The sequence below is a fragment of the Geotrypetes seraphini genome, chromosome 16, assembly GCF_902459505.1.
Source record: "Geotrypetes seraphini chromosome 16, aGeoSer1.1, whole genome shotgun sequence".
Lineage (NCBI taxonomy): Eukaryota > Metazoa > Chordata > Amphibia > Gymnophiona > Dermophiidae > Geotrypetes > Geotrypetes seraphini.
In genome coordinates this window covers 11,047,780-11,071,274 of record NC_047099.1, presented here as the reverse complement: position 1 = coordinate 11,071,274, position 23,495 = coordinate 11,047,780, and the positions used below count along the sequence as shown (strand labels likewise).

The 23,495-nt window shown below is 46.5% G+C and overlaps 1 protein-coding gene across 1 annotated transcript in view; it reads left to right on the top strand.

The window, feature by feature from the left end:
- LOC117349594 (solute carrier family 12 member 3-like) overlaps positions 1-23,495 on the top strand; it is a 52,594-nt gene extending 29,099 nt beyond the window's left edge. Inside the window, 19 exon segments of the mRNA XM_033923185.1 lie at positions 155-262; positions 1,744-1,867; positions 2,322-2,423; positions 3,924-4,079; positions 5,761-5,789; positions 5,791-5,861; positions 6,077-6,188; positions 6,268-6,300; positions 6,699-6,790; positions 10,752-10,834; positions 11,161-11,320; positions 13,032-13,123; positions 14,819-14,850; positions 14,852-14,931; positions 15,589-15,625; positions 15,628-15,677; positions 21,759-21,894; positions 22,046-22,113; positions 22,244-23,495. Coding sequence (XP_033779076.1) covers positions 155-262; positions 1,744-1,867; positions 2,322-2,423; positions 3,924-4,079; positions 5,761-5,789; positions 5,791-5,861; positions 6,077-6,188; positions 6,268-6,300; positions 6,699-6,790; positions 10,752-10,834; positions 11,161-11,320; positions 13,032-13,123; positions 14,819-14,850; positions 14,852-14,931; positions 15,589-15,625; positions 15,628-15,677; positions 21,759-21,894; positions 22,046-22,113; positions 22,244-22,385 — 1,707 coding nt within the window. The 3' untranslated portion in view covers positions 22,386-23,495.

Here is a 23,495-nt window from a genome sequence, read left to right as displayed (position 1 = left end):
AAAGCCCTGTGAGTGAGTGAGTATTTTAGATAGATTGATAGAACATTAGATGGAGCTGCTGGTGCTAAATGTTGATACAGGGACATTTCACTGACTGTTATTTTGTACAAATGTACCTTGCTCTGCCCTTCTCCATTCTCTGCCTCTCTCCCAGACCATGAGCATGGTTTCTGCCTTCAGTCCTCTGATCACCGCTGGGATCTTCGCTGCCACACTGTCCTCTGCCCTGGCCTGCCTTGTCTCTGCACCCAAAGTCTTCCAGGTGAGTTCCAGGCAGTGGGGAAGGAGGGCTGCACTCTCCCTCCCTGGAGTAGGCTTATCCCCTCCCCAACTGCCCTTCTCTTCCAAAGATCCAGTTTGTACTTCACTCTCTAAACTGGTTCCCCATCCTACCCATGAAAGCTCTCCACTCTGGATTGGATTGAACCCTGCTAGATCCAGAGCGCATCAGGAACTGAGGGGATTGCGTTGGATCACCATTAAAGCTCTAGTGTTTTCCTCATGTTACACTGCAGCCCTCTCTCTGTGCATTTCTTTCACTGTCTCTTGGAGGAATACAATTATTGCATAAAACCTTACCCTATGTATTATCCTATGTGTGTATCTCTCTTCTTGGGTTTCTGGCTCATATCTGCTTGGTTTTACTAATTACCCTAAGACAAGGGAAAGAGGGATTTTATATTTTTATATAGGAGATTTGACTCTTAAGGATGTTTTCAGTCATTGCATGGTGAGGCCATCATTGTTTAGTGGCATCGTGTGTCCTTGGACAAATGCCATCTGATGATGTCCCAAAAAAATTGAGAGGAAGTATAATCACAATATCTGTGTTTGTCTGAAAAAACAAGGAAAAGACCTCAAACGCCCAAACCTCACCCTCCAGCGAGTATCTTACTGGGGTATTATTTTTATCATCGGTCTAAAAACCTTGTTGATAGATTTACTTTTTTAATTTATTCATCAAAAAATTAAGTGAGAAATTTCACCTACAAAATATCACATATTCATCAAAAGACCAGAAAACACTTAATTTTGTTGTGGTCAAAAGCCGATGGCTTGCAGGAAAACTTTGAAAAATCTGCTAGATAGTCCTTATGAAGTCCGACGGCAGCTCGTTGCTTCATCAGGGGCAAATATATAAAAATCGAATATGTAGATTTTCTTTCAAACAGTATCGCTCTTCAGCGTTATGTTATATCTGAATAGAGCAGGATCCTGAGGTTTTTAGACCGATGATAAAAATCATACTCCCATACCTGTACCATACCTGTAAAACTGTCATTGGATGGTGAGGTTTGGGTGTTTGAGGTTTTTTCCTTGTTTTTTCAGACAAACACAGATATTGTGATAACTGGTTTTAAAAAAAAGGTCTGGACAAGTTCTGGAGGAAAAATCCATAGTCTATTATTGAGAAAGACATGGGGGAAGCCACTGTTTGCCCTGGATCGGTAGCATGGAATAGTGCTACTCCTTGGGTTTTGACTAGGTACTAGTGACCTGGATTGGCCACCGTGAGAACAGGCTACTGGGCTTGATGGACCATTGGTCTGACCCAGTAAGGCTATTCTTAAGTTCTTATGTACTTCCTTTCAATTTTGGGGGGTAACAAGCAATTCAATTGAGGTAGTTTTTTTCTTCTCATTAACACTATCTGATGATGTCATCACCCAAGGGCATGAGCTCATTGTTACAATGTAAATCACTCCTCCCGCTTCTGCAATCACTTCCTGTCTCCTTCCTCAGTGTCTATGTGAAGACAACCTGTATCCTCTCATTGGATTCTTCGGCAAGGGTTATGGGAGGAACCAGGAACCTCTACGGGGGTATGCGCTGGCTTTCATTATTGCTGTGGCCTTCATTCTCATCGGTGAGTCTCCCCTCCCCTCCCCGCAGGTGAAGGCTATGGTTGTAGTGGGAGCATTGGAGGACAAAAGTGAGAAAAAGCCCTTGTCTTGTTGAAAAAATGGCTTTGGAGGTTGAATTTCACTTCATTTATAGGTACCCTGTTAGGTATTCCAAAGTAAGCCAATGCAAATTATTGTTAATATGATATCTAGAACAGTTTTACTGTATAATTAACATAGTAACTGTACGGTTAGATTGAAAAAACACTAGAGGTCCACTGAGCCCAATCATTTTCTTATCTTCTCATGGCCCAACTCTCTACATAATAACCATTTCCCTCTCAAGCTGTTTAGTGTTCTGGCCATGACTAAATTTATTGTGCCCCAGACCTTAAGTGGGGGCAGAGTCCCATTTGTGTTACTGGTGAACAGTGAGTCCTTTGCTCCTAACATCTTGTCCTTGTTTTGTGTTTGCAGCCGAGTTGAACACCATTGCTCCAATCATCTCCAACTTCTTTCTCTGCTCCTACGCCCTGGTGAACTTTAGCTGTTTCCATGCATCCATCACTAGTTCTCCAGGTAGGTATGGGTGCAGTGGCATAGTAAAAGGGGGAGGGTGGGGGAGGGGGGGTCCGTTCCGGGCACCGTCTTGGTGAAGGTGTAGGCACCCGTCCTCCTCTCCATCCTCTCGCTCCTTCCCCGTCCCCTACTGCCGCATGCGCATGCCACTTCCCTTCCCCCATTCCTCTGTAATGTTCCTGGTGTACCTAACACTCCCATACAGTGGTGTAGTGAGGGTGAGAGGCACCTGCGGCAGTGGCACCCCTCCATGCCCTCTTCTCCACCCCCCACCTCCACACGCTCCTCACCTCCACACGCTCCTTCCTCATCCCTTCCTGCTGAGCGTGTACCGCTTCCCTTCCCCGTACCTCTGGAACGTTCCCCAAGCTCTGCCATGCCATGTTCCTCTGATGTCACCTCCTGGACCCACACCTAGGAAGTGATGTCAGAGGAAGAGCCGACGCTGGCGTGACAGCAGCTTGGGGGTTGCTGCTTGTGCCAGGAATGTTACAGAGGTATGAGGGAAGGGAAGTGATGCACATTCAACATGAGGGGGTAGGGAAGGAGTGTGTGGAGGGGGGGGGCACAGAGAAGAGGGCGGGGGAGGGGTGCCACTGCCCCGGGTGCCTCTCGCCCTCACTACACCACTGTATGGGAATGTTGGGTGCCTAGGGAATGTTCATATGTCTGGGAGGAATCATCTAGAAATCAAAAGATAGTCAAGGAAGGGACCTCAGGAAGTCATCTAGAATCACAGAAATGATAGGGCTAGAGGGGTTTTAGGAAGATATGTAGATTGCCCTGCTTGCATGGTATGATCGATTGAGTCATAAGGGAAGCCCCCCTTTCCCCATGGAATCCCTCAGCCTTCCCCTTCTCTAGGCTAAATAAACCCAAAGTTCTTCTTCTGTCCTAGGGTTACCAGATGTCCTCCTTTTAGAGGACTGTCCAGGTGCCCAGACGGACTTTCCAAATCTGGCAGAACAGGGCTGGGTTGGAGGTGGAACAAGACGGGGCTGGGGGCAAAGCCATGCATCTGGGATTTTACAGCTCTAAATAATGGTAACCCTATTCAGTCTTCCTAGGCTCAAACCTTCTAGACCAGGGGTCTCCAAAGTCCCTCCTCGAGGGCCGAATCCAGTCAGGTTTTCGGGATTTCCCCAATAAATATGCATTCAAAGCAGAACATGCACATAGATCTCATGCATATTCATTGGGGGAAATCCCGAAAACCTGACTGGATTCGGCCTCGAGGAGGGACTTTGGAGACCCCTGTTCTAGACCATTGACCTGTTTTTCTTTTTGGCAGGCGTACTGAATTGTTCAACAAATCTGTTCTAAAGAAGTTCAAACCTCTGTCCCCCCAAAAAAATCTCTCCTTCCTTCCTGAAAGTGTGCAAGCCTGAAACAAAATATTGACTCCCTACAAAAGGCTGCTTTGCCCGTCTTAGTCCTGTCGATGTGTCCTTGATTTGTTAACACCATATGCTTCCACACCTTCCTGTTCATCTCCCGCAGGTTGGAGGCCCTCCTTCCGCTATTACAACAAGTGGGTCTCGCTCTTCGGGGCTCTGGTGTCTGTGGTGATCATGTTTCTGCTAACCTGGTGGGCGGCCATTATTGCCTTAGGGATTGTCATCTTCCTGCTTGGATATGTCACGTACAAGAAACCCGGTAAGAAATAAATGGGCAGAGGTCCCTCGCCTTCATTCATTATCATGTGAAGGGATGCTATTGACCCTGGAGCTGTAGTATCAACAGTTTGAATGTGGGTGTTGCTTTCTATACAAACAGAATCCCAAAGGGCTAAATTGTTGGCATGCTACTGCTTGGGGCATCAGAACATCTTTCTGATTGCGGGGGGGGGGGGTGGGGGACGGATGGTCAGATTGTGGCCCACCCAATTTTGGCAGCTCACTTCTAGAACTCAGGCAGTATTAGAGCTTCTGTAGGAGTCAGGGATGCGATGACATCATACACATGCAGTCATATGTGTGACATCATTGCATCACATCTACACATTCAAAGAGGCCCTCAAGAAGTGGCCCTGAGCTCAATGTTTTTCAAAACCTGGACAAACTGCTGGGTTTTGAAAACCTGTCCGGACACCTGGACAGAATTCTACTAAGTATTAGATTTAAAACAAACTGGAGAAAATATTTCTTCATACAACGTGTAATTAAACTCTAGAATTCATTGCTGGAGAATGTGGTGAAATCAGTTAGCTTAGCAGGGTTTAAAAAAGGTTTGGATAATTTCCTAAAAGAGAAGTCCATAGGCCATTATTGAGATGGCTTGGGGAAATCCACTGGTTATTCCTAGGATAAGCATAATAGAATCTGTTTTACTACTTGGGATCTAGCTAGGTACTTGGGACCTGGGTTGGCCACTATTGGAAACTGATGGACCTTCGTTCGGTCTGTCCCAGTAAGGTATGTCTTATGTTTTTCTTATGTTAAAAGGAGGACATGTCTGGGTAAATCCGGCCATCTGGAAACCCTAACTTATCCATGGTCTTGTCATTGGCTATTGGGTTTTGAATCCATGCAGCTGAGCCCTCTTCCTTATGATGGAGCATACAGAGTTGAAGGTAGGGTTACCAAGCATCTGGGAAAACCTGGACGTGTCCTCTCTTTAGAGGACTCTCTGGGATCCCAGACAGACTTTCCAAAACCCAACATTTGTCCGGGTTTTGGAAAGCTCTGATGAGCTTCGGCCGCATCTGGAGGACCTCTGAGCATGCGCTAACGTCACACACATCTGCATTTGCTCAAGACCCTCCAGATGCAGCTGGAGCTTATTGGGGAAGAGAAGAAGCTGTGTGGGGGCGGGGCTGGAGGTGGGACTGGGGCAGAACAGGGCAGGGCTGGAGGCGGAATGGGGCGGGGTCAAGTGTCCAGGGTTTTTTTTAGAACATAAGACTAGCCTTACTGGGTCATACCAATGGTCGATAAGGCCCAGTAGCCCGTTCTCACGGTGGCCAATCCAGGTCACTAGTATCTGGCCAAAACCCAAAGAGTAGCAACATTCCACATAGAATCCCCAAAGAAATAGCAAGATTCCGGAATCCCAGAGTAACAACATTCCATGTTACCAATCCAGGGCAAGCAGTGATTTCCCCCATGCCTTTCTCACAACAGACTATGGACTTTCCTCCAGGAAATTGTCCAAAACCTTTCTTAAAACCAGCTATGCTATCCGCTCTTTACCACAAGCTCTGGCCAACGCATTCTAGAAGAAAATATTGTAACCCTAGGTGAAGGGAAGATAGCAGAAAAGTGATTGATTGTACACTTTCCTTTCCCTCCTTTGCACCACCTCACTTGTTAACCTCTTTCACTTGGTCTCTCCTTAGAAGTGAACTGGGGCTCCTCTGTGCAGGCCGGCACATTACCACTTGGCCTTGGCCTACTCTGTTAATCTTACTGGCGTGGAGGACCATGTCAAGAACTTCCGGTAATGGCCACTGAGGCTTTATGCATTTGCAGAGTCCCCAATGAGATACTACGAAACTTTGACACGTTAGAACACAACCCGTGCCACAAATAACTCTCGGCTAAGTACCTGACATTCATGCCACATACTCTGTCCTTCTCTTTATGATTTTCCCTTGTAGACTTGCCCTCCAATTCACAAGTCTTCCTGTCCCTCCACTGCTTGCTTCTTTGCAGACCTCAGTGCATGGTTCTTACTGGAGCCCCCAATTTCCGACCAGCCCTAGTCGATTTCTTCGGGACAGTCACCAAAAACATTAGCCTGATGATCTGCGGAAACGTAGTAACGGTGGTGGGATGGCCAAGCATGCTTGAACTTTTGGGTATTACATAAGGCGCATACTTAACCTGGATATTTCTGTGTCCAGTACTCCGAGAAGAGCCTGGATTCTGAGGGCCACGTGAAGTGGCTTGAATAAGAGGAAAGTGAGAGCCTCTACACCACCAACGTAGCCGAGAACTTGAGGATTGGGGCCAGGAACCCTGATGCAGGTAAGTGAGAGGAGGAGACCAATTCACCCAAGCTCAAATGCACAGTCAGTGATGAGAGCTAGGGTTACAACTAGAGGCACAGGGAGATAAAGCGACTCCTCCAGGGTTACAACAGCAGACAGTGGCGTAGCAAGGGTGAGAGGAGCCCGGGGTGGTGGTGGCCCTCATCCCTACACACTACTTATCCACCCCCACTGCCACACGCTGCTTCCCTTCTCCTGTATCTCTGTAACATTCCTGGCATGAGTGGCAACTCCCAACCTGCTGTGGCACCTGTGTGGGCTTTCCCTCTGACATCACTTCCTAGGCATGGGTCCAGGAAATGACGACAGAAGAAGAGCCAATGCAGGCACGACTAGCAGGTTGGAGGTTGCTGCTTGTGCAAGGAACGTTACAGAGGTATGGGGGGAAGGGAAGCTAGCACACGCATGTGATAGTGGGGGGGGGAGAGAGGAAACAAGGAACAGGGGTGGAAGGGATGGGTGTCGCACTCCTACCAAGATGGCACCCATGGCGCACTGCCCCCCTCCTCTCCTTAGTACGCCACTGCACACAGAGAGTCAGTGACTGAGTCGGATATTAGAATTGGGTAGAAGGAGATAAAGTGACTCCCCTCTAGGGTTACCATATGACTCCGGAAAAAGGAGGACGAATTGAGACATCTGGGTTTTACTTCCATTGCTTTCAGTAGAAGTAAAACCTGGATGTCTCAATCCGTCCTCCTTTTTCCGGAGTCATATGGTAACCCTACTTAGGTCAAGCGAGAATCATCGAGAGAATTGGGGGATTATAACTAAGGCAAATAAAGAGATTCCCTTAGGGTCACCCACAAACTCAGTGACAGTGCCAAGAATTAGACCTGAGTCCACAGAGAGGACAGAGTGGGTGTCACAGGGTCGGTGACTAAGCGAAGCCTGGGAAATGTCTTTCTATGGCCATGCAGGATATCTTAATGACAGCACACTTTTCTCCGTAGGTCTCTGGCCTAGGGTAACTGAGGCCTAACACTCTGGTTTCTGGGCTACATAAAAAAACTGCGACAAGACACCTCAGGAAGCCTGAGAACTATGTTGGCATTATTCAGTGAGTGGCTTTCAGATTTGCACAGGCCCCATTTTTGGAGACGACATTTACCTGAGTGTCATTTCAAGCGCACCATCTGTTCCAGAAAGCCCCCTTACCCTAGCATGCACTGCATCAGATACCAGAGCTCTTCATGTCAACGGGAACTGCCCCGCCCCCTTTTTGTTAATTTAGCAGTTTCCTTGGATATTCTTCAGGTCTAAGACTCTTTTCAGCAGGCCCCTGTGTCTGACCATGTTCAGAACAACTGACATTTAGCTGCTTTTTGCTGTGTGTGTTTATATATATATATATATGATGGCACATATGATGTCATAGACATAGAAACATAGAAACATAGAAAGATGACGGCAGAAAAGGGCTACAGCCCACCAAGTCTGCCCACTCTACTGACCCACCCCATTAAGTTTGAGTGCTAATGACCCAGCTCCTTAACTTGACCCTCGCAGGGATCCCACGTGGATGTCCCATTTATTCTTAAAGTCGAGCACGCTAGTGGCTCTGATCACCTGCTCCGGAAGTTTGTTCCACTGATCCACCACCCTTTCTGTGAAGAAATACTTCCTGGTGTCACCACCAAATTTCCCTCCTCTGAGTTTGAGCGGGTGCCCCCTTGTGACCCGAGGGTCCCTTGGGAAAGAATATGTCATTTTCCACCTCGACACGACCTGTGACGTACTTAAATGTCTCTATCATGTCACCCCTTTCCCTGCGCTCTTCTAGAGTATAGAGCTGCAATTTGCCCAGTCTTTCTTCGTATGAGAGACCCTTGAGTCCGGAGACCATCCTAGTGGCCATCCGCTGGACCGACTCAGCTCGAAGCACATCTTTACGGTAATGTGGCCTCCAGAATTGCACACAGTATTCCAGATGAGGTCTCACCATGGTTCTGTAAAGTGGCATTATGACTTCAGGTTGCGGCTAACGAAGCTTCTATTGATACATCCCATCATTTGCCTTGCCTTGGATGAGGCCTTCTCTACCTGTTTGGCAGCCTTCATGTCTGCACTGATGATTACTCCCCAAGTCCCGTTCTTCTGAAGTCCTAGCTAGTGTTTCTCCATTCAAGGTGTATGTTCTGCAAGGATTTCTGCTGCCGAGATGCATGACCTTACACTTCTTAGCATTGAAACCCAGCTGCCATATCGAGGACCAGTTTTCCAACGTGATCAGATCATGCGTCATGCTATCCTTGAGGTTGCTTTCGCTTACTGTATTACACAGTTTGGCATCGTCGGCAAACAGTGCTACTTTACCCTGAAGCCCTCGGGTCAAGTCCCTTATGTATATGTTGAAAAGGGATGGTCCCAGGACTGAGCCTTGCGGCACTCCGCTGGTCACCTCCGAGGTCTCAGAGAGGGTGCCATTGACCATCACCCTCTGAAGTCTTCCACTCAGCCAATCATTGACCCATGCAGTTAGTTTCTCACCTAACCCCATCGATTTCATCTTGTTTAATAGTCTACGGTGTGGGACACTGTCAAAAGCTTTACTGAAATCCAAGTACACTATGTCCAGAGACTCTCCCGAGTCTAGCTTTCCTGTCACCCAATCAAAGAAGCTGATAAGATTGGATTGGCATGACCTGCCCCTAGTGAATCCATGTTGGCAGGGATCCCTTAGATTCCCCTCATCCAATATCGTGTCTAATTTACCTTTAAGTAGAGTTTCCATGAGTTTACATACTATTGATGTGAGACTCACCGGTCTGTAATTCGCAGGCTCTGCTCTGCAACCCTTTTTGTGCAGAGGAACGACGTTAGCTGTTTTCCAGTCCAGGGGGACTCTCCCCGTACTTAGGGAGAGATTGAAGAGCATGGCAAACGGTTCTGCCAGAACATCGCATAGCTCTCTGAGCACTCTCGGGTGCAAATTGTCCGGTCCCATGGCTTTGTTCACCTTGAGTCTTGACAGTTCTCTGTAAACATCAGCAGTTGTGAACTCAAAATTCTGAAATGGGTCTTCCATGCTTTGCTTTGTTTCCAGCTGTGGCCCGTGCCCTGGTGCCTCACAGGTAAAGACTGAACAGAAGTAATCATTCAGTAGTTTGGCTTTATCGGAATCTGTTTCCACATAATCCCCGTCTGGCGTTCTAAGGCGTGTTATCCCGTTTGTGTTCTTTTTCCTGTCGCTAATGTACCTGAAGAAGGATTTGTCCCCTTTCTTAATGTTCTTCACTAGAGTTTCTTCCATTTGAAGCTTGGCCTCCCTGACTGCTGTTTTGACCGCTGTAGACTTTGTCCTGTATTCAATGTTTGCTTCCTTATCCCCGGTGCGTTTGTATGAGAGAAATGCTCTTTTCTTCTCCTTGACGAGGTACAAGACCTCATCAGTGAACCATTGGGGTTTCTTTTTTCTTTGTTGTTTAGTTACTGATTTTATGTAGCGGATAGTTGCCTCGTGAAGAGTCGATTTCAAGGTTGACCACATAGCTTCCACATTATCAGTTACTTCTTGAACCTGCAGCTTCTGATGGACGAAATCTCCCATGCGTGCGAAGTCAGTGCCCCGGAAATTGAGTACCCTTGTTTTTGTTTGTGATCTAGGGAAGCCTTTCTTAAGGTTAAACCATACCATGTTATGATCACTGGTGGCTAGCGTTTCTCCCACCGAGACCTCCGAGACGCTTTCCCCATTCGTAAGTACCAGGTCCAGGATGGCCTGGGCCCTGGTGGGCTCTAGTACCATTTGTTTGAGCCGTACTCCCTTCATGGACGTCAATATCCTCCTGCTATCACAAGTTGTCGCTGAGAGTGTGTTCCAGTCTACATCAGGCATGTTGAAGTCTCCTAACAGAACAACATCCCCCCGCAAGGTGATATTCTCAATGTCCTCAATTAATTCTGCATCCTTGTCCTCCGATTGTCTTGGAGGTCTGTATACCACACCAAGGTACAGGCATTTTTCTCCGCCTCTGGCCAGGTTTACCCAGATGGATTCCCCAGTATACTTGACATCCGTGATCCTGGTTGTCTTGATGATCTCTTTGATGTAAAGTGCTACCCCTCCTCCTAACTTACCCTCTCTGTCTTGGCGAAGCAGGTTGTATCCCGGTATAGTTATATCCCACCCATGAGAGTCTGTGAACCATGTTTCGGATATTGCTATTACGTCAAGGTCTGCATTAACTATTTCTGTTTCTAGTTCTAGTCTGAACCAATCAGAGCCAGGCATGGACATATGACAGTTGCAAAAATTCCCTCACACCTTTGCTCCCCAAAATGCCTGTTTCCAGGAGTTAATACTAAAACATCAATTTCTATCTATCCTCCCACAGTGATGCTTTTGACATGAATTTTGGGGTCTGCCTGCTGAAGATGAAGGAAGGGCTGGATACATTGCGGACCATGCAAGCGCATGGTGAGTCTCTTGAGCCCAGGCAGAGCAGAGGACTTAGGTACCTGGCAAGTTACCATATGGCTCCAGAAAAAGGATTACGGATCAAGACATCCGGGTTTTACTTCCATTGCTTTCAGTAGAAATAAAACCCAGTTGTCTCAATCCGTCCTCCTTTTTCTGGAACCATATGGTAACCCTAAGCTGGCACCATCTTCTCAGCACTGCCTGGACAGGTTCATTAGGGTTAAATATGTCTCAGTTCTAAATGAATACCCATTAGAACTAAAAACAATTTTTAAAAAATATTTAAACCTTGTAATTATTTGTATCTTACTATCGCTGGAAAGGTTTTGAAAGCTTCACCCTGCTATTCACCATTTTGGATTTTGCAGTGAACCCAGCCTTCGAGGAAGAGGAGGAGGGTAATAGAACACTGGAGCAAGGAGAGAAGCAGGAGGACCCTCCAGCAGCAGTGGGTAAGGAGGAAGACTATGTGCATCCCTTCCGGTACTTGGCTTCACATCCTTCCCCCCTCACCAATGTCCACCACCACTTGTATCATTCCATGTTTAATACGCAGCTAGGATGCCCCCTACATTTGTCAATGTCATCCAGTGGTTTGGCAAGGGAGGTTTGTGCCCGGGGCGGTGGCACTTGGCATCACTGCGCCATGTGCCCCTTGCTCTTCCCTGCCTCTTAAATGCCCCCCCCCCTGCACCTTGAGTGCCCCCCATGCTGGAGGAGTTGCCATACAGCGAGAGATTAGAGAAACTGGGCCTCTTCTCCCTTGAAAAGAGGAGACTGAGAGGGGACATCATCGAAACATTCAAGATAATGAAGGGAATAGACTTAGTAGATAAAGACAGGTTGTTCACCCTCTCCAAGGAAGGGAGAACGAGAGGGCACTCTCTAAAATTAAAAGGGGATAGATTTCGTACAAACGTAAGGAAGTTCTTCTTCACCCAGAGAGTGGTAGAAAACTGGAACGCTCTTCCGGAGTCTGTTATAGGGGAAAACACCCTGCAGGGATTCAAGATGAAGTTAGACAAGTTCCTGCTCAACCGGAACGTACACAGGTAGGGCTGGTCTCAGTTAGGACACTGGTCTTTGACTTAGGGGCTACCGCGGGAGCAGACTGCTGGGTGCGATGGACCACTGGTCTGACCCAGTAGTGGCAATTCTTATGTTATTATGAAATGTTTTGCCGGCATGAGCATCTTCCACCTGCTGCTCGCGCTGGCCTCTGCTCCCTTCTGACATCACGTTTTGGTCCCGTGACCAGGAATTGACATTGAAAGGGAGCTGAAGCTGGCGTGAGCAGCAAGTGGAAGACGTTTCTCATGCCGTCAACCATTTCAAGAGGTATGTGGGGGGGGGGGGGGGGGTAAGAAGAGAGAAGAGGCACTGATGCCGGTACCCCCATGAAGACGGCACCCAGGGCAGTCCCCCGCCCCCCCCCCCCCCCCATTTTCTACACCACTGATGTCATCAGTGGTAGCTGAGGACAAAGTGTCAGAACGGGGGAGACAACAGGGGCCATAGCCTTCCCCAAAATTTGCAGTCACCAGTTGGTGCCCACCCGTTTCCTGCCGTTGCACTTTAAATCTTCAAGCCAGCGCCACACAGCGTCAATGAGGGGGACGACCTGCTCTGTTGACACTGTGGGGCAGCTGTCCCGAAGATTTAATGTACAATGCCGGGAAGGGGTGGCGTCGGGAGCTGGTGACGGGCTGTGCGCTGCATTCCGCTGGGGCTAGGGCGGAGCTCCTGGGCCCCCCCAAGTTAACAGTGTTCCACTTCTATGGCTGAAGATGTAGGGATGGCTGTACACTAACCAGCCAACCCAGGGGCAATTTCCAGCAGCGTGCTTCCCCCCTCACTACTGACAGATGTTCCAGCACAGCATCTTTCTTTCCCTTCCTATCTTATGATGTTCCCTACCCTCTGCCTGGCACCCTTATCCCCCCCACCCCCCTCTTGCTTTCCTCTTACACAGACTAGGAAGGCCCCTCATGTTCCCTTAGTGGCCACAAAGGTCACAGACCCCCCCCAGCAAGTTTTTATGGAGCTGTATTGTATCCTTGAGTCTGAGGGAAAATATACTAGTGGCCCAGAGTGTTTGGGGGGGTTTCTTCAGTGGAATGCTTTGCAAGAAATTATCATAACCCAGTACAAACTCTCTGTCTCTTTTTCCTCCCTGGCTTCTTGATTCCTCCAGAGCTCACCAGTGTAGAAAAGCGGCCAGCCCCATCTTCCAGTCCCAGCAGAGCAAGAGGACCATCGATGTTTACTGGCTGTCTGATGATGGAGGTGAGTGAATTCAGAGGACCTGCCTCCGCCACATCCTTATACCCGTGTACTCTGAATCCAGCCCCCACCCTTCCAACTCCAATCCGCTAGGCTGCTGGAAAGCCTAGGAACTGGATTCACATACCACAAAGACTAGGATTTGGTACTGCGGATCTTCTGGTTCTAAGCTACAACGTGTTGACCCACTTTTACAGATGGCTGATCCTTAAAGAGTCTGACCGCTGTCTGCGGGGCAGAGGGATTATGAGGGAATGTTTTTGGATTGTTGTATGAGTATCTAATGAAATAAATTTTGACTGGGCCACACTGGATGGGCCAAGTAGGTCTTTTTGTCATTTACTAAACATAGAAACATAGAAATTGACGGCAGATAAGGGCCACGGCCCATCCAGTCTGCCCACCCTAATGACCCTCCCCTGCCTTTACTTTGCGAATAAATCCCATGTGTCGATCCCATTTGGCCTTAAAATCAGGCACGCTGCTGGCCTCAATCACCTGAAGTGGAAGACTATTCCAGCGATCAACCACCAGGAAATTCTTTTTCACTGAAAGGGTGGTTGATCGCTGGAATAGTCTTCCACTTCAGGTGATTGAGGCCAGCAGCGTGCCTGATTTTAAGGCCAAATGGGATCGACACGTGGGATTTATTCGCAAAGTAAAGGCAGGGGAGGGTCATTAGGGTGGGCAGACTGCCGTCAATTTCTATGTTTTGTTTTGCCTAACTCTATCCTTTGGATACTGACCACTCCCTTTGCACACTGTATCTCATTCTACTGCACTACACATTACAATCTTAGTGCAGAACTCATTCTGAGCCTCTTTTTCCATTGCAGTTCTGCAGAATTAGTGAAAAATCAATGCTATTTATTTTGTTGTAATCTAGGTCTCCTTATGTCATATTCCTTCCCATTTCTATTTTAGATAAACCGCTTAGATATCCTTTCACTTGCAGTATATTGCATGAATTTAGGGATACCCGACGTCCGGGAAAATCTGGACATGTCCTCTTTTTAGAGGACTGTCCGGACTCCCAGATGGACTTTCCAAAACCCCGGCATTTGTCCGGATTTGGAAAGCCCCAACAAGCTCTGGCCGCATCTGGAGGGCCTCTGAGCATGCGCGGATGATGTCAACACACACATGTGCATGCTCCAGGCCCTCCATCCATGGCTGGAGCTCGTCCGGAAGAAGAGAGGAGGCTAGGTGGGGGTGGGGCGGAACAGGGCGGGGTCATGTTGTCCATAGATTTCCTGGAAAAAAATATGGTAACCCTACATGAAACTGAATATGAACTCACTGCATGCTGACCCATCCTGTCATGGTTTACCCACAATCAGGAAAAAACTCCACAATCCAGACGGAAACTAACAAACCATACTGGAGAGATTTAGAGATGTTGATGTGGGTAGAAAGGATAATACAGAATTCTCATTCGTGTGTATAGGAGTACCAAACGGAATTTGAGGAGGCTTCCCATTTGTTGTTAGCTACACCGTAAAAACGATATCATATTACCAATAAGGCTCCTGAGGCAGGCCATATTAGCCGAAACACGTGCGTGTCGAGCCATCGCACACGTTTTCATGATTGAAGAAATCTAAATCTCTCCGCCGTGGTTGGCTTGTTTCTGGATGGTTTACCCACAATGCACTTCTTTTGCCTGATAGAAATGTGTTTCCTGTTATGTCCTCCCAGGTCTGACACTGCTGATTCCCTACCTGCTGACCAGCCAGGAAGAGATGGAGCCAGTGCAAGGTGCGAGTATTTATCAGTGGTCACCTCAGCACCATGGAGGAGGAACAGAAGGAGTAAGTTAGGAAGGAGGAAACACAACAGGGGTCAGTTGGGGGTACTGATGACATGGCGACATATGCAGGAGGTGGTATGAGAAGATCTGTATCAGTTCTACTGAGGCAAAAAGGCTTCTGGTATCAGGAAAAAGGATGGCAACCTGGTAAAACCTGTAGTCAAGCGTTTGAGGCAAATCTTAGTATCCTAACCCCAAGAATTTACAAACTATAGCATTCAGACACAGAACAAGTGCTTAGCCAGATCTTGTATTTGGGGAGAGGGACGGGACAAACTTTTGCCTCATCCTGCCACTGCTTTATCCCCCAAACCTGAACTGCTAAGGGTCCCTGACCCCATTTGCAGTATTCCTCCCACCCGCGACTAGCTGGGCCTTCACCCCTTCCATATAGTTTCATGAAAACTGAGCATGCATTTGAGGGGGGAAGAGTCTGATGCACTGGCAGAAGTCACAAGTGGAGAAGTATGTCCATTGGGAAAGCATGGGAACCTCTGCCAGCCAGATGGCCTGAACACAAATTAGGGGAATGGAGGCCAGCCCCCTCCCCCTCATGGCTAGGTCCCTGGTACAGAAGGTACCTTAATGCATCAGTTGATGCTGAGTAGAAGCAATTTCTGCTGGTTAACAGCTGGATCCTCTCTCTGTCTCCCTGCAGGATGTTCTCCCTTCTCAGCAAATTCCGCCTGGGGTTCCCAGGAGGTCCATTGTGCTACCGGACATCGCTTTAAAACCAGAAGCAAAAAAGTAAGAGGTTCACCTCCATTTTCTAATACGACCACACACAACTTCCCTTCTTTCTCCATGACCAGCTGGGGAAACGAGGGAAAAGGAGGGATGCAGATGACCTCTACAGCTCTATCTGTGTTTGCATAAGACATATATGCAAGGTGTACAAAGCGCTTTACAGGCACCATAGAAGAGACAGTCCCTGCATCATGGAGCTCATAGACTAGCTGACAGAGAAGAGGTTGAAAATAGAGGGACAATGGGATGCATGAGTTGAGTATGGTCAGGGTCCTAGGCCAGCACTTCCTTTTTGAATACCGAAATAATGTCACCATGAAACACGCAACAAAAAACCCCAATTCTCCACTCAAAAAAGGAAGAATCACAGAATACACGTGCAAGAAAGAGTGGAGCTAAATGTACTATCAGGTTATTATAACACCAAAACATAACACAGGGACAGATTTTTCAAATTATGGGAACCACAAGTACAAGGGGCACTCGGAGAAATTGAAAGGGGACAGGTTTAGAACAAACGCTAGGAAGTACTTTTTCACCCAGAGGGTGGTGGATACATGGAACGCGCTTCCAGAGGCCTGTGATAGGTCGGAACACGTTACAGGGCTTCAAAGAAGGTTTGGATAGGTTCCTAGAGGACAAAGGAATTGAGGGGTAACAGATAAGGGTTGAGGTTAGGTTATAGGGAATAGGAGTAGAGAAAGGTTATAGAAATAGTCAAGGACCACTGCTCAGGCATGGGCCGCCGCGGGAGCGGACCGCTGGGCGCGATGGACCTCTGGTCTGGACTCAGCGGAGGCAACTTCTTATGTTCTTATAACATTTCCAGAATCATAAAAACAAAGACATAAATGATGACAAATTGTCTCTGGTTTAATACCTGTCCAAGAAGCAAATATGCCAATGTGAACCAAACATAAGAACATAAGAATAGCCTTACTGGGTCAGAGCAATGGTCTATCCAGCCCAGTAGCCCATTCTCACAGTGGCCAATCCAGGTCACTAGTACCTGGCCAAAACCCAAAGAGTAACAACATTCCATGCTACCAATCCAGGGCAAGCAGTGACTTCCCCCATGTCTTTCTCAATAACATGACTATGGGACTTTTCTTCCAGGAAATTGTCCATAACCTTTCTTAAAACCAGCTAAGCTATCTGCTCTTACCACAACCTCTGGCAACGCGTTCCAGAGCTTAACTATTCTCTGAGTGAAAAAAAAAATATTTCTCCTATTTGGTTTTAAAAGTATTTCCCTGCAGTTTCATCGAGTGTCCCCTAGTCTTTGTAAATTTTTGACGGAGTGAATAAATCGATCCACTGTACCCGTTCTACTCCACTCAGGATTTTGTAGACTTCAATCATATCTCCCCTCAGCCGTCTCTTTTCTTGAGCTGCAATATATTTTTTTTTATTTATTCAATTTCTATACCGTTCTCCCAGGGAGCTCAGAACGGTTTACATGAATTTATTCAGGTACTCAAGCAATAAATGACGAAAATGTCTCAGATCGGTGCTAGTTAGCGAGGAAATGACACCTGTGCTAACCCAAAATGGTCTTGAGGTGCAAAAAGCCAAATGTAGGAGTGCTATGTGGTTCAGAAAATGGAAAAAGGACCAAACAGAGGAGAACCAAAAAGGGCACAAAGAACACCAGAAAGAGTGTCACCGAGTGGTTAGAAAAGCAAAAAGAGAATACGAAGAGAGACTGGCAAAGGAAGCAACAAACTTCAAAGTCGTTCTTCAGATACGTCAAGGGGAAGCAACCGGCGAGAGAAGAAGTGGGACCATTGGACGATGGAGACCAAAAGGGAGTTGTAAAAGAAGAGAAAGAGATAGCTGACAGGTTAAATGAGTTCTTCACGTCAGTCTTCACGATGGAGAATATAACCAACATTCCGGAACCCGAGGTGATCGTAATAGGAGACCAAGACGATAAGCTGGTCGATTTAGAGGTAAGCCAAGAGGATGTACTCAAGCAGATTGACAGACTAAAGAGCGACAAATCGCCGGGTCCGGATGGCATTCACCCAAGGGTACTCAAGGAACTAAAAGACGTAATAGCGGAGCCACTTCGACAGATATGCAACCTATCCTTAAAAACCGGAGAGATCCCGGAGGATTGGAAAATAGCAAATGTCACGCCCATCTTCAAGAAGGGCGCAAGGGGGGACCGGGAAAACTACAGGCCGGTGAGCCTGACCCTCAGTCCCGGGAAAGATGATGGAGGCACTGATTAAAGACGGCATCTGTGAGCACATCGAAAAAATGGGCAGCTAAACCAAGTCAACATGGCTTCTGTAAGGGTAGGTCATGCCTCACAAACTTATTGTACTTCTTTGAGGAGTGAACAGCCAGGTGGATAAAGGGGAATCTATAGACATCATTTACCTTGACTTCCAAAAAGCCTTCGACAAGGTGCCACACACGAGAGGACTGCTTAAAAAGATATGGAACCACGGGGTACAAGGGGAGGTCCACCGATGGATCACCAAAACTGGCTGGCAAACAGGAAGCAGAGGGTTGGCATAAAGGGCCACTACTCAGACTGGAAAGGGGTCACGAGCGGTGTTCCGCAGGGGTCGGTGCTGGACCGCTCTTGTTCAATATCTACATACATGACCTAGAGACGGGAACTAAGTGTGAAGTCATTAAATTTGCAGCTGACACCAAACTATACAGCAGGGCTCAAACCAAGAAGACTGCGAGGAGCTCCAAAAGGATCTAAAGCAGCTGGAAAAGTGGCCGAAAAATGGCAGATAGAGCTTCAACGTGGGGAAATGCAAGGTCATGCACGTGGGGAAAAGAACCAGATGTTCACATACAAAATGGGGGGAACACCACTAGGGGTTAGTAACCATGGAGAGAGACCTGGGAGTGATGGTAGATGCAACACTGAAGGCATCGGCGCCATGTGCCACAGCCTCTAGGAAAGCAAACAGAATGCTGGGTATCATTAAGAAGGGTATTAGACCAGACGAAGGAAGTTATCATGCCGCTGTATCGTGCAATGGTACGGCCGCATCTGGAATACTGTGTCCAGTACTGGTCGCCGTACCTCAAGAAAGACATGGCGGTACTTGAGGGAGTACAGAGAAGAGCAACCAAACTGATAAAGGGAATGGAAAATCTCCCATATACCGACAGATTGAAGCAGTTGGGACTTTTCTCCCTGGAGAAGCGAAGACTTAGAGGAGACATGATAGAAACCTTCAAGATCCTGAAGGGCATAGAAAAAGTAGACAGGGACAGATTTTTCAAATTAAGGGGCACCACAAGTACAAGGGGCATTGGGGAAATTGAAAGGGGACAGGTTTAGAACAAACGCTAGGAAGTTACTTTTTCACTCAGAGGGTGGTAGATACATGGAACGCGCTTCCAGAGGCTGTTGTAGACAAGAAAACACTAAATGGTTTCAAAGAAGGTTTGGATAGATTCCTAGAAGAAAAAGGGATTGGGGGGTATAGATAGGTATAGACCATTGCTCAGGCAATGGGCCTGATGGGCCGCCGCGGGAGCGGACCGCTGAGCAGGATGGACCTATGGTCTGCCTCAGCGGAGGCAACTTCTTATGTTCTTATGTCTTAACTGGAAAAGTAGGGAGGACCTTGATTCATCGTATTTTACTGAAGGTGTTAAAAAGAATGACAGACAATGAGCATCCATGTGCACAGAAGCGATGTCATGCATTCCCAACATCTCTTCTATGCACATGGATGGTCATTCTCCGACATTCTTTTTTTTAATTGAAAATATTTTCACACTTTTGAAATACAAAAGATTCAAGATGAGGAACTGTACAAAGAAAAATAAAGGAAAAAACAACAAATAATCATATATCATAATAGAAATTCCTTCTAGCCCACAAATACGAGAAGGATGTTGCTACAATACAAAGCAATTTTTAAAGAAAATTACGTAGGATTTTTTACCTCCTAAATATCTCAGGCACTTAATAATAATAATAATAATAATAATTTATTCTTATATACCGCCATACCCGGCGAGTTCTAGGCAGTTTACATCAGTTAAATTAGGATCCCGCGTTGACAAGCAGATTTACAACAAATTATAAGGTTATATAACAAATTTTAACTGAACTTGATAGAGGAAGGAGGGGAGATTGGGGAAGATTGGGAATAGAAGCTATCGTGGAGGAGGAGAAGTGTGGGGGGGCGAAGTGTAATGAAATCAGGGGGGGACCCTTAGGGGTTTTGTTTCTGAATAGGTAAGTTTTGAGTGATTTTCTGAAGCCGAGGTAAGTGGGGGCCTCTAGTATCATTTGGGCAAGCCATGAGTTCAGCTTGGCTGCTTGGAAGGCGAAGGTTTTGTCTAGGAATCTTTTGAGGTGACAAAGTTTTAGCGAGGGGTAGGCGAACAGCTGAATTCTACGGGATTTCTTGTTTGTGCAATAGTGGTTAAAGTGAGGATTGATGTAACTTGGTGATGAACCATTTACCGATTTGTAGCAGAAGCATGCAAATTTAAAAAGAACTCTAGATTCGAATGGCAGCCAGTGAATTTGGTGGAAAAAGGGGGTGACATGTTCCCATTTCTTTAGGCCGAAGATGAGGCGCATGGCGGTATTTTGGATTATTTTTAGTCTCCTGGTAGTTTTCTTTGTGGCGTTAAGGTAAATGATGTTGCAGTAGTCAAGAATGCTGAGGATGGAAGATTGTACAAGTAGGCGGAAAGAAGTGTCGTCGAAGTATTTTTTATGGTGCGTAACTTCCAAAGTATGGAGAAGTTTTTCCTGACAATGAGGTTGGTGTAGTTTTCTAAGGATAAATTTTTGTCCAGCGTGGCTCCCAGAATTTTTAGGGTGGGTTCAAGGGAGTAAGTTGTTCCTTTCAGTTGAATTGTAGTGTCCTTGATTTTGTCGTTAGGGGAGGCTAGGAAGAATTTTGATTTATCGGGATTGAGTTTCAGTCTGAAAGATAGCATCCAGAGTTCAATCTGGTTGAGGATGTTTGTAGTGTAGTCAAGTAGTTCTTGATAACCCTAACGTAAAGTCCTAACCAAAAGACAAGATTTTAGATCTTACTTCTCATTAACTAAAAGAAAATTTTCTAGTTGGGTGGGATCCCAAAAAACATATCCGCCTTGAACCGCAAGGTAAAGGCGGAATAGAAATCACTAATGTAATGTAATGTAATGTAAAATTTAGCAGACGCTTGCACAGAAATTTAAGGAAAAAAAGTCCCCGCCATTCTTTTTAACGCCTTCACTAAATTACCACCATCACATCACATTACCACCATTAATAATTCTTTACATGTCACAAAGTGGTTTTTTCTGTTTCACATATGGGTTGGGTTTTTCTTTCATAATCAACATATATTTACAGGTCCCCTGAAGGCGGCATTTCCATACGCCGAAACACGGTCCATGTAGGATCCTCACTACTTTCCAGTTCCTCAGCATTACCACATAGCACTCTTACATTTGGCTTTCTGCACCTCAAGACCATTTCAGTTAGCACAGGTGACATTTCCTCTCTAACCAGCACCAATCTGAGACCATGAAATGCACCCCCGAGACAACTCATGTTTTATTGTAATTCCGATTAGGCTTCTAGATAGTGCAGACCTTAAATTATTTGAAATAATATTGTAAACAATTGTGCTAGCAGGAAGCTGCTGACTCCAAACCATAAGCAGCCCCCCACCTTCTTTTTCCCCCCTCTCTCTCAATGAATGCTGGATTTGGGTTTATGATGGCAGCATCCAGGACAGGCTCAGAGCATGAATTCAGATGGGGGATGCTTGGAACTGGGTTTACTCAAGTAGTTTGTCTTATTTGCGGTCTGAGATACTTGCATTTGGACCAGAGCTTTCCTAGGCTTGGAATCATTCTTCGGACTGCTAACGTAATTCTGGTATACAAATCTCTTCAGCCCTGTTTTTATAGATACTGGAACACCAGACCCCATTAGAGACACAGGGGATAAAACCAGGATTGGGGTCACTTACACCTCCATTTTAAGGATGGACAACTTGTAGGTGTCTCTACATTATTCCTAATCTTTAGTCTCAGCTAATGACTCATCTGAAAAAGAATGAACCTTCTTTGGTCTTTCGGCAGTCTGAAAATCTTCAAGGACATGGTGATGCCATACCGACTCAATGACGGGCTGATGGATAGAGAGAGGACTCGGGAGCTGAAAAGGACCTACCCTTGGAAGATTTCTGACCAGGACCTCAGAGCCCACAGCAAGAAGGTAAAGTTGCGGCCTTCTCGTTCTTCCACCAACTTTGTCCATAGCTCTTTTTTCCTCACTCTTTTCCCCTGGCCAGGCCAGCTCCAGAATCACCCCTCTCCGTGGGAAGATAATTTCCTAATCTCCTGTCTCTGATATGTTTCCATTGCAGTCCGAACGCCAAGTGAGGCTGAATGAAATTCTCCACGAGAATTCTCAGGACGCTGCTGTCATTGCCATGTAAGAAAAACTAACCTCCCCATTCTCAATACACACCCTCATTCTCCAATCCCCAACCTTTACATCCCTGGAAGGGGCCATCAATTTGAATGCAGATTTCTCTCTCACTTTTCCTCCCCCTCTCCTCCAGGAGCCTGCCAGTCATTAAGAAGGATGCCTGCCCTAGCGCCCTCTACATGGCATGGCTGGAAATGCTGTCCTATGATCTGAGCCCACCCGTGGTCTTCATCCGTGGGAACCAGCAGGACACACTGACTGTTTACTGTCAATAGCCACTGGGTCATGGGTGTTTGGCTGTGTCCCTGAAATTATATATGCTGTTCTGGTGGGACACTACAGAAGATTGCCCTAAATGGATTTATAATATCTCAAGCTAGTCATTTGTTCTCACAAAGCATGGAATATGGAGGCCACTTGGTTGGGTCAATGCCTCCCAGTCCTGGATGGAGGGCACCTTTATTGGGCATTGTGGGTTGTTACATGCTGAGTTCCTGCATGGTGGAAATCAAACATAGTGTTCAGGATGTCTTTGTTTCATAACTAAGTCAGTGGAATGCAGGCCATGATCTAATGTTACAGACTAGCTCAAGGAGGAAACCCTCCACCCAACCCATGTTGGCCTGTCTCTCACTTCACTACTTTGCAGAAATGCCCAAGTAACATTCAACCAGTAAAACTGAGCAGCTCTGAGCTGGAAATCTCAGAGCAGACCAACAGCACCAGCCCCCAAAAGGACTATTCTTACATCAAAACTGATTTTATAGTGTTTGCTGTCTCACATTTAAACACCTAGTAAAAATAACAGGGGTATAGTGAAAAGCCAACAATATAATCAATAACACAATCACTTAAGCAGTAGCGAGCAAAGAAGGTAAACCAACACTGCTGCACAGGCTCCAATTGACCCAAAACGGGAGGAAAAAGCCTCAGACAGGGCTCTCTCAATGCCACAAAAGTGTCTTAAGGTGTTCAGGCAAAACCTCACAGGCATATAAAACCTCCCTAGGGAAAATATTTAGCTCTATGCGATGCAATGCAAATAAATCAAGTCAAAGTAAATTAAACTCAGACTTATCTTCAGATCAAAGATCGCTACACCTACTTTCATCGGTTTACCTTCTTTGCTCTATACTGCTTAAAGTGACTGTGTTATTGATCACTTTAAACACCAACAGCTGCCCAGCTCAACTCAAGCCTTGCTTTGTGTCTTTCCTGCTTACTGCAGAGGGGAATCCACTTTCCAAGAGGTGGCTGTGTTTTAATATCCCAAAGACTGCAGCATGACCCTAGTACAAACCTGCCTTGCAAGATGATTCAAGTATTGCTTTTAACTCTTGTCTTGATGTTATGCCCCTGTAAATATTAAGTTTGCAAACATAAGT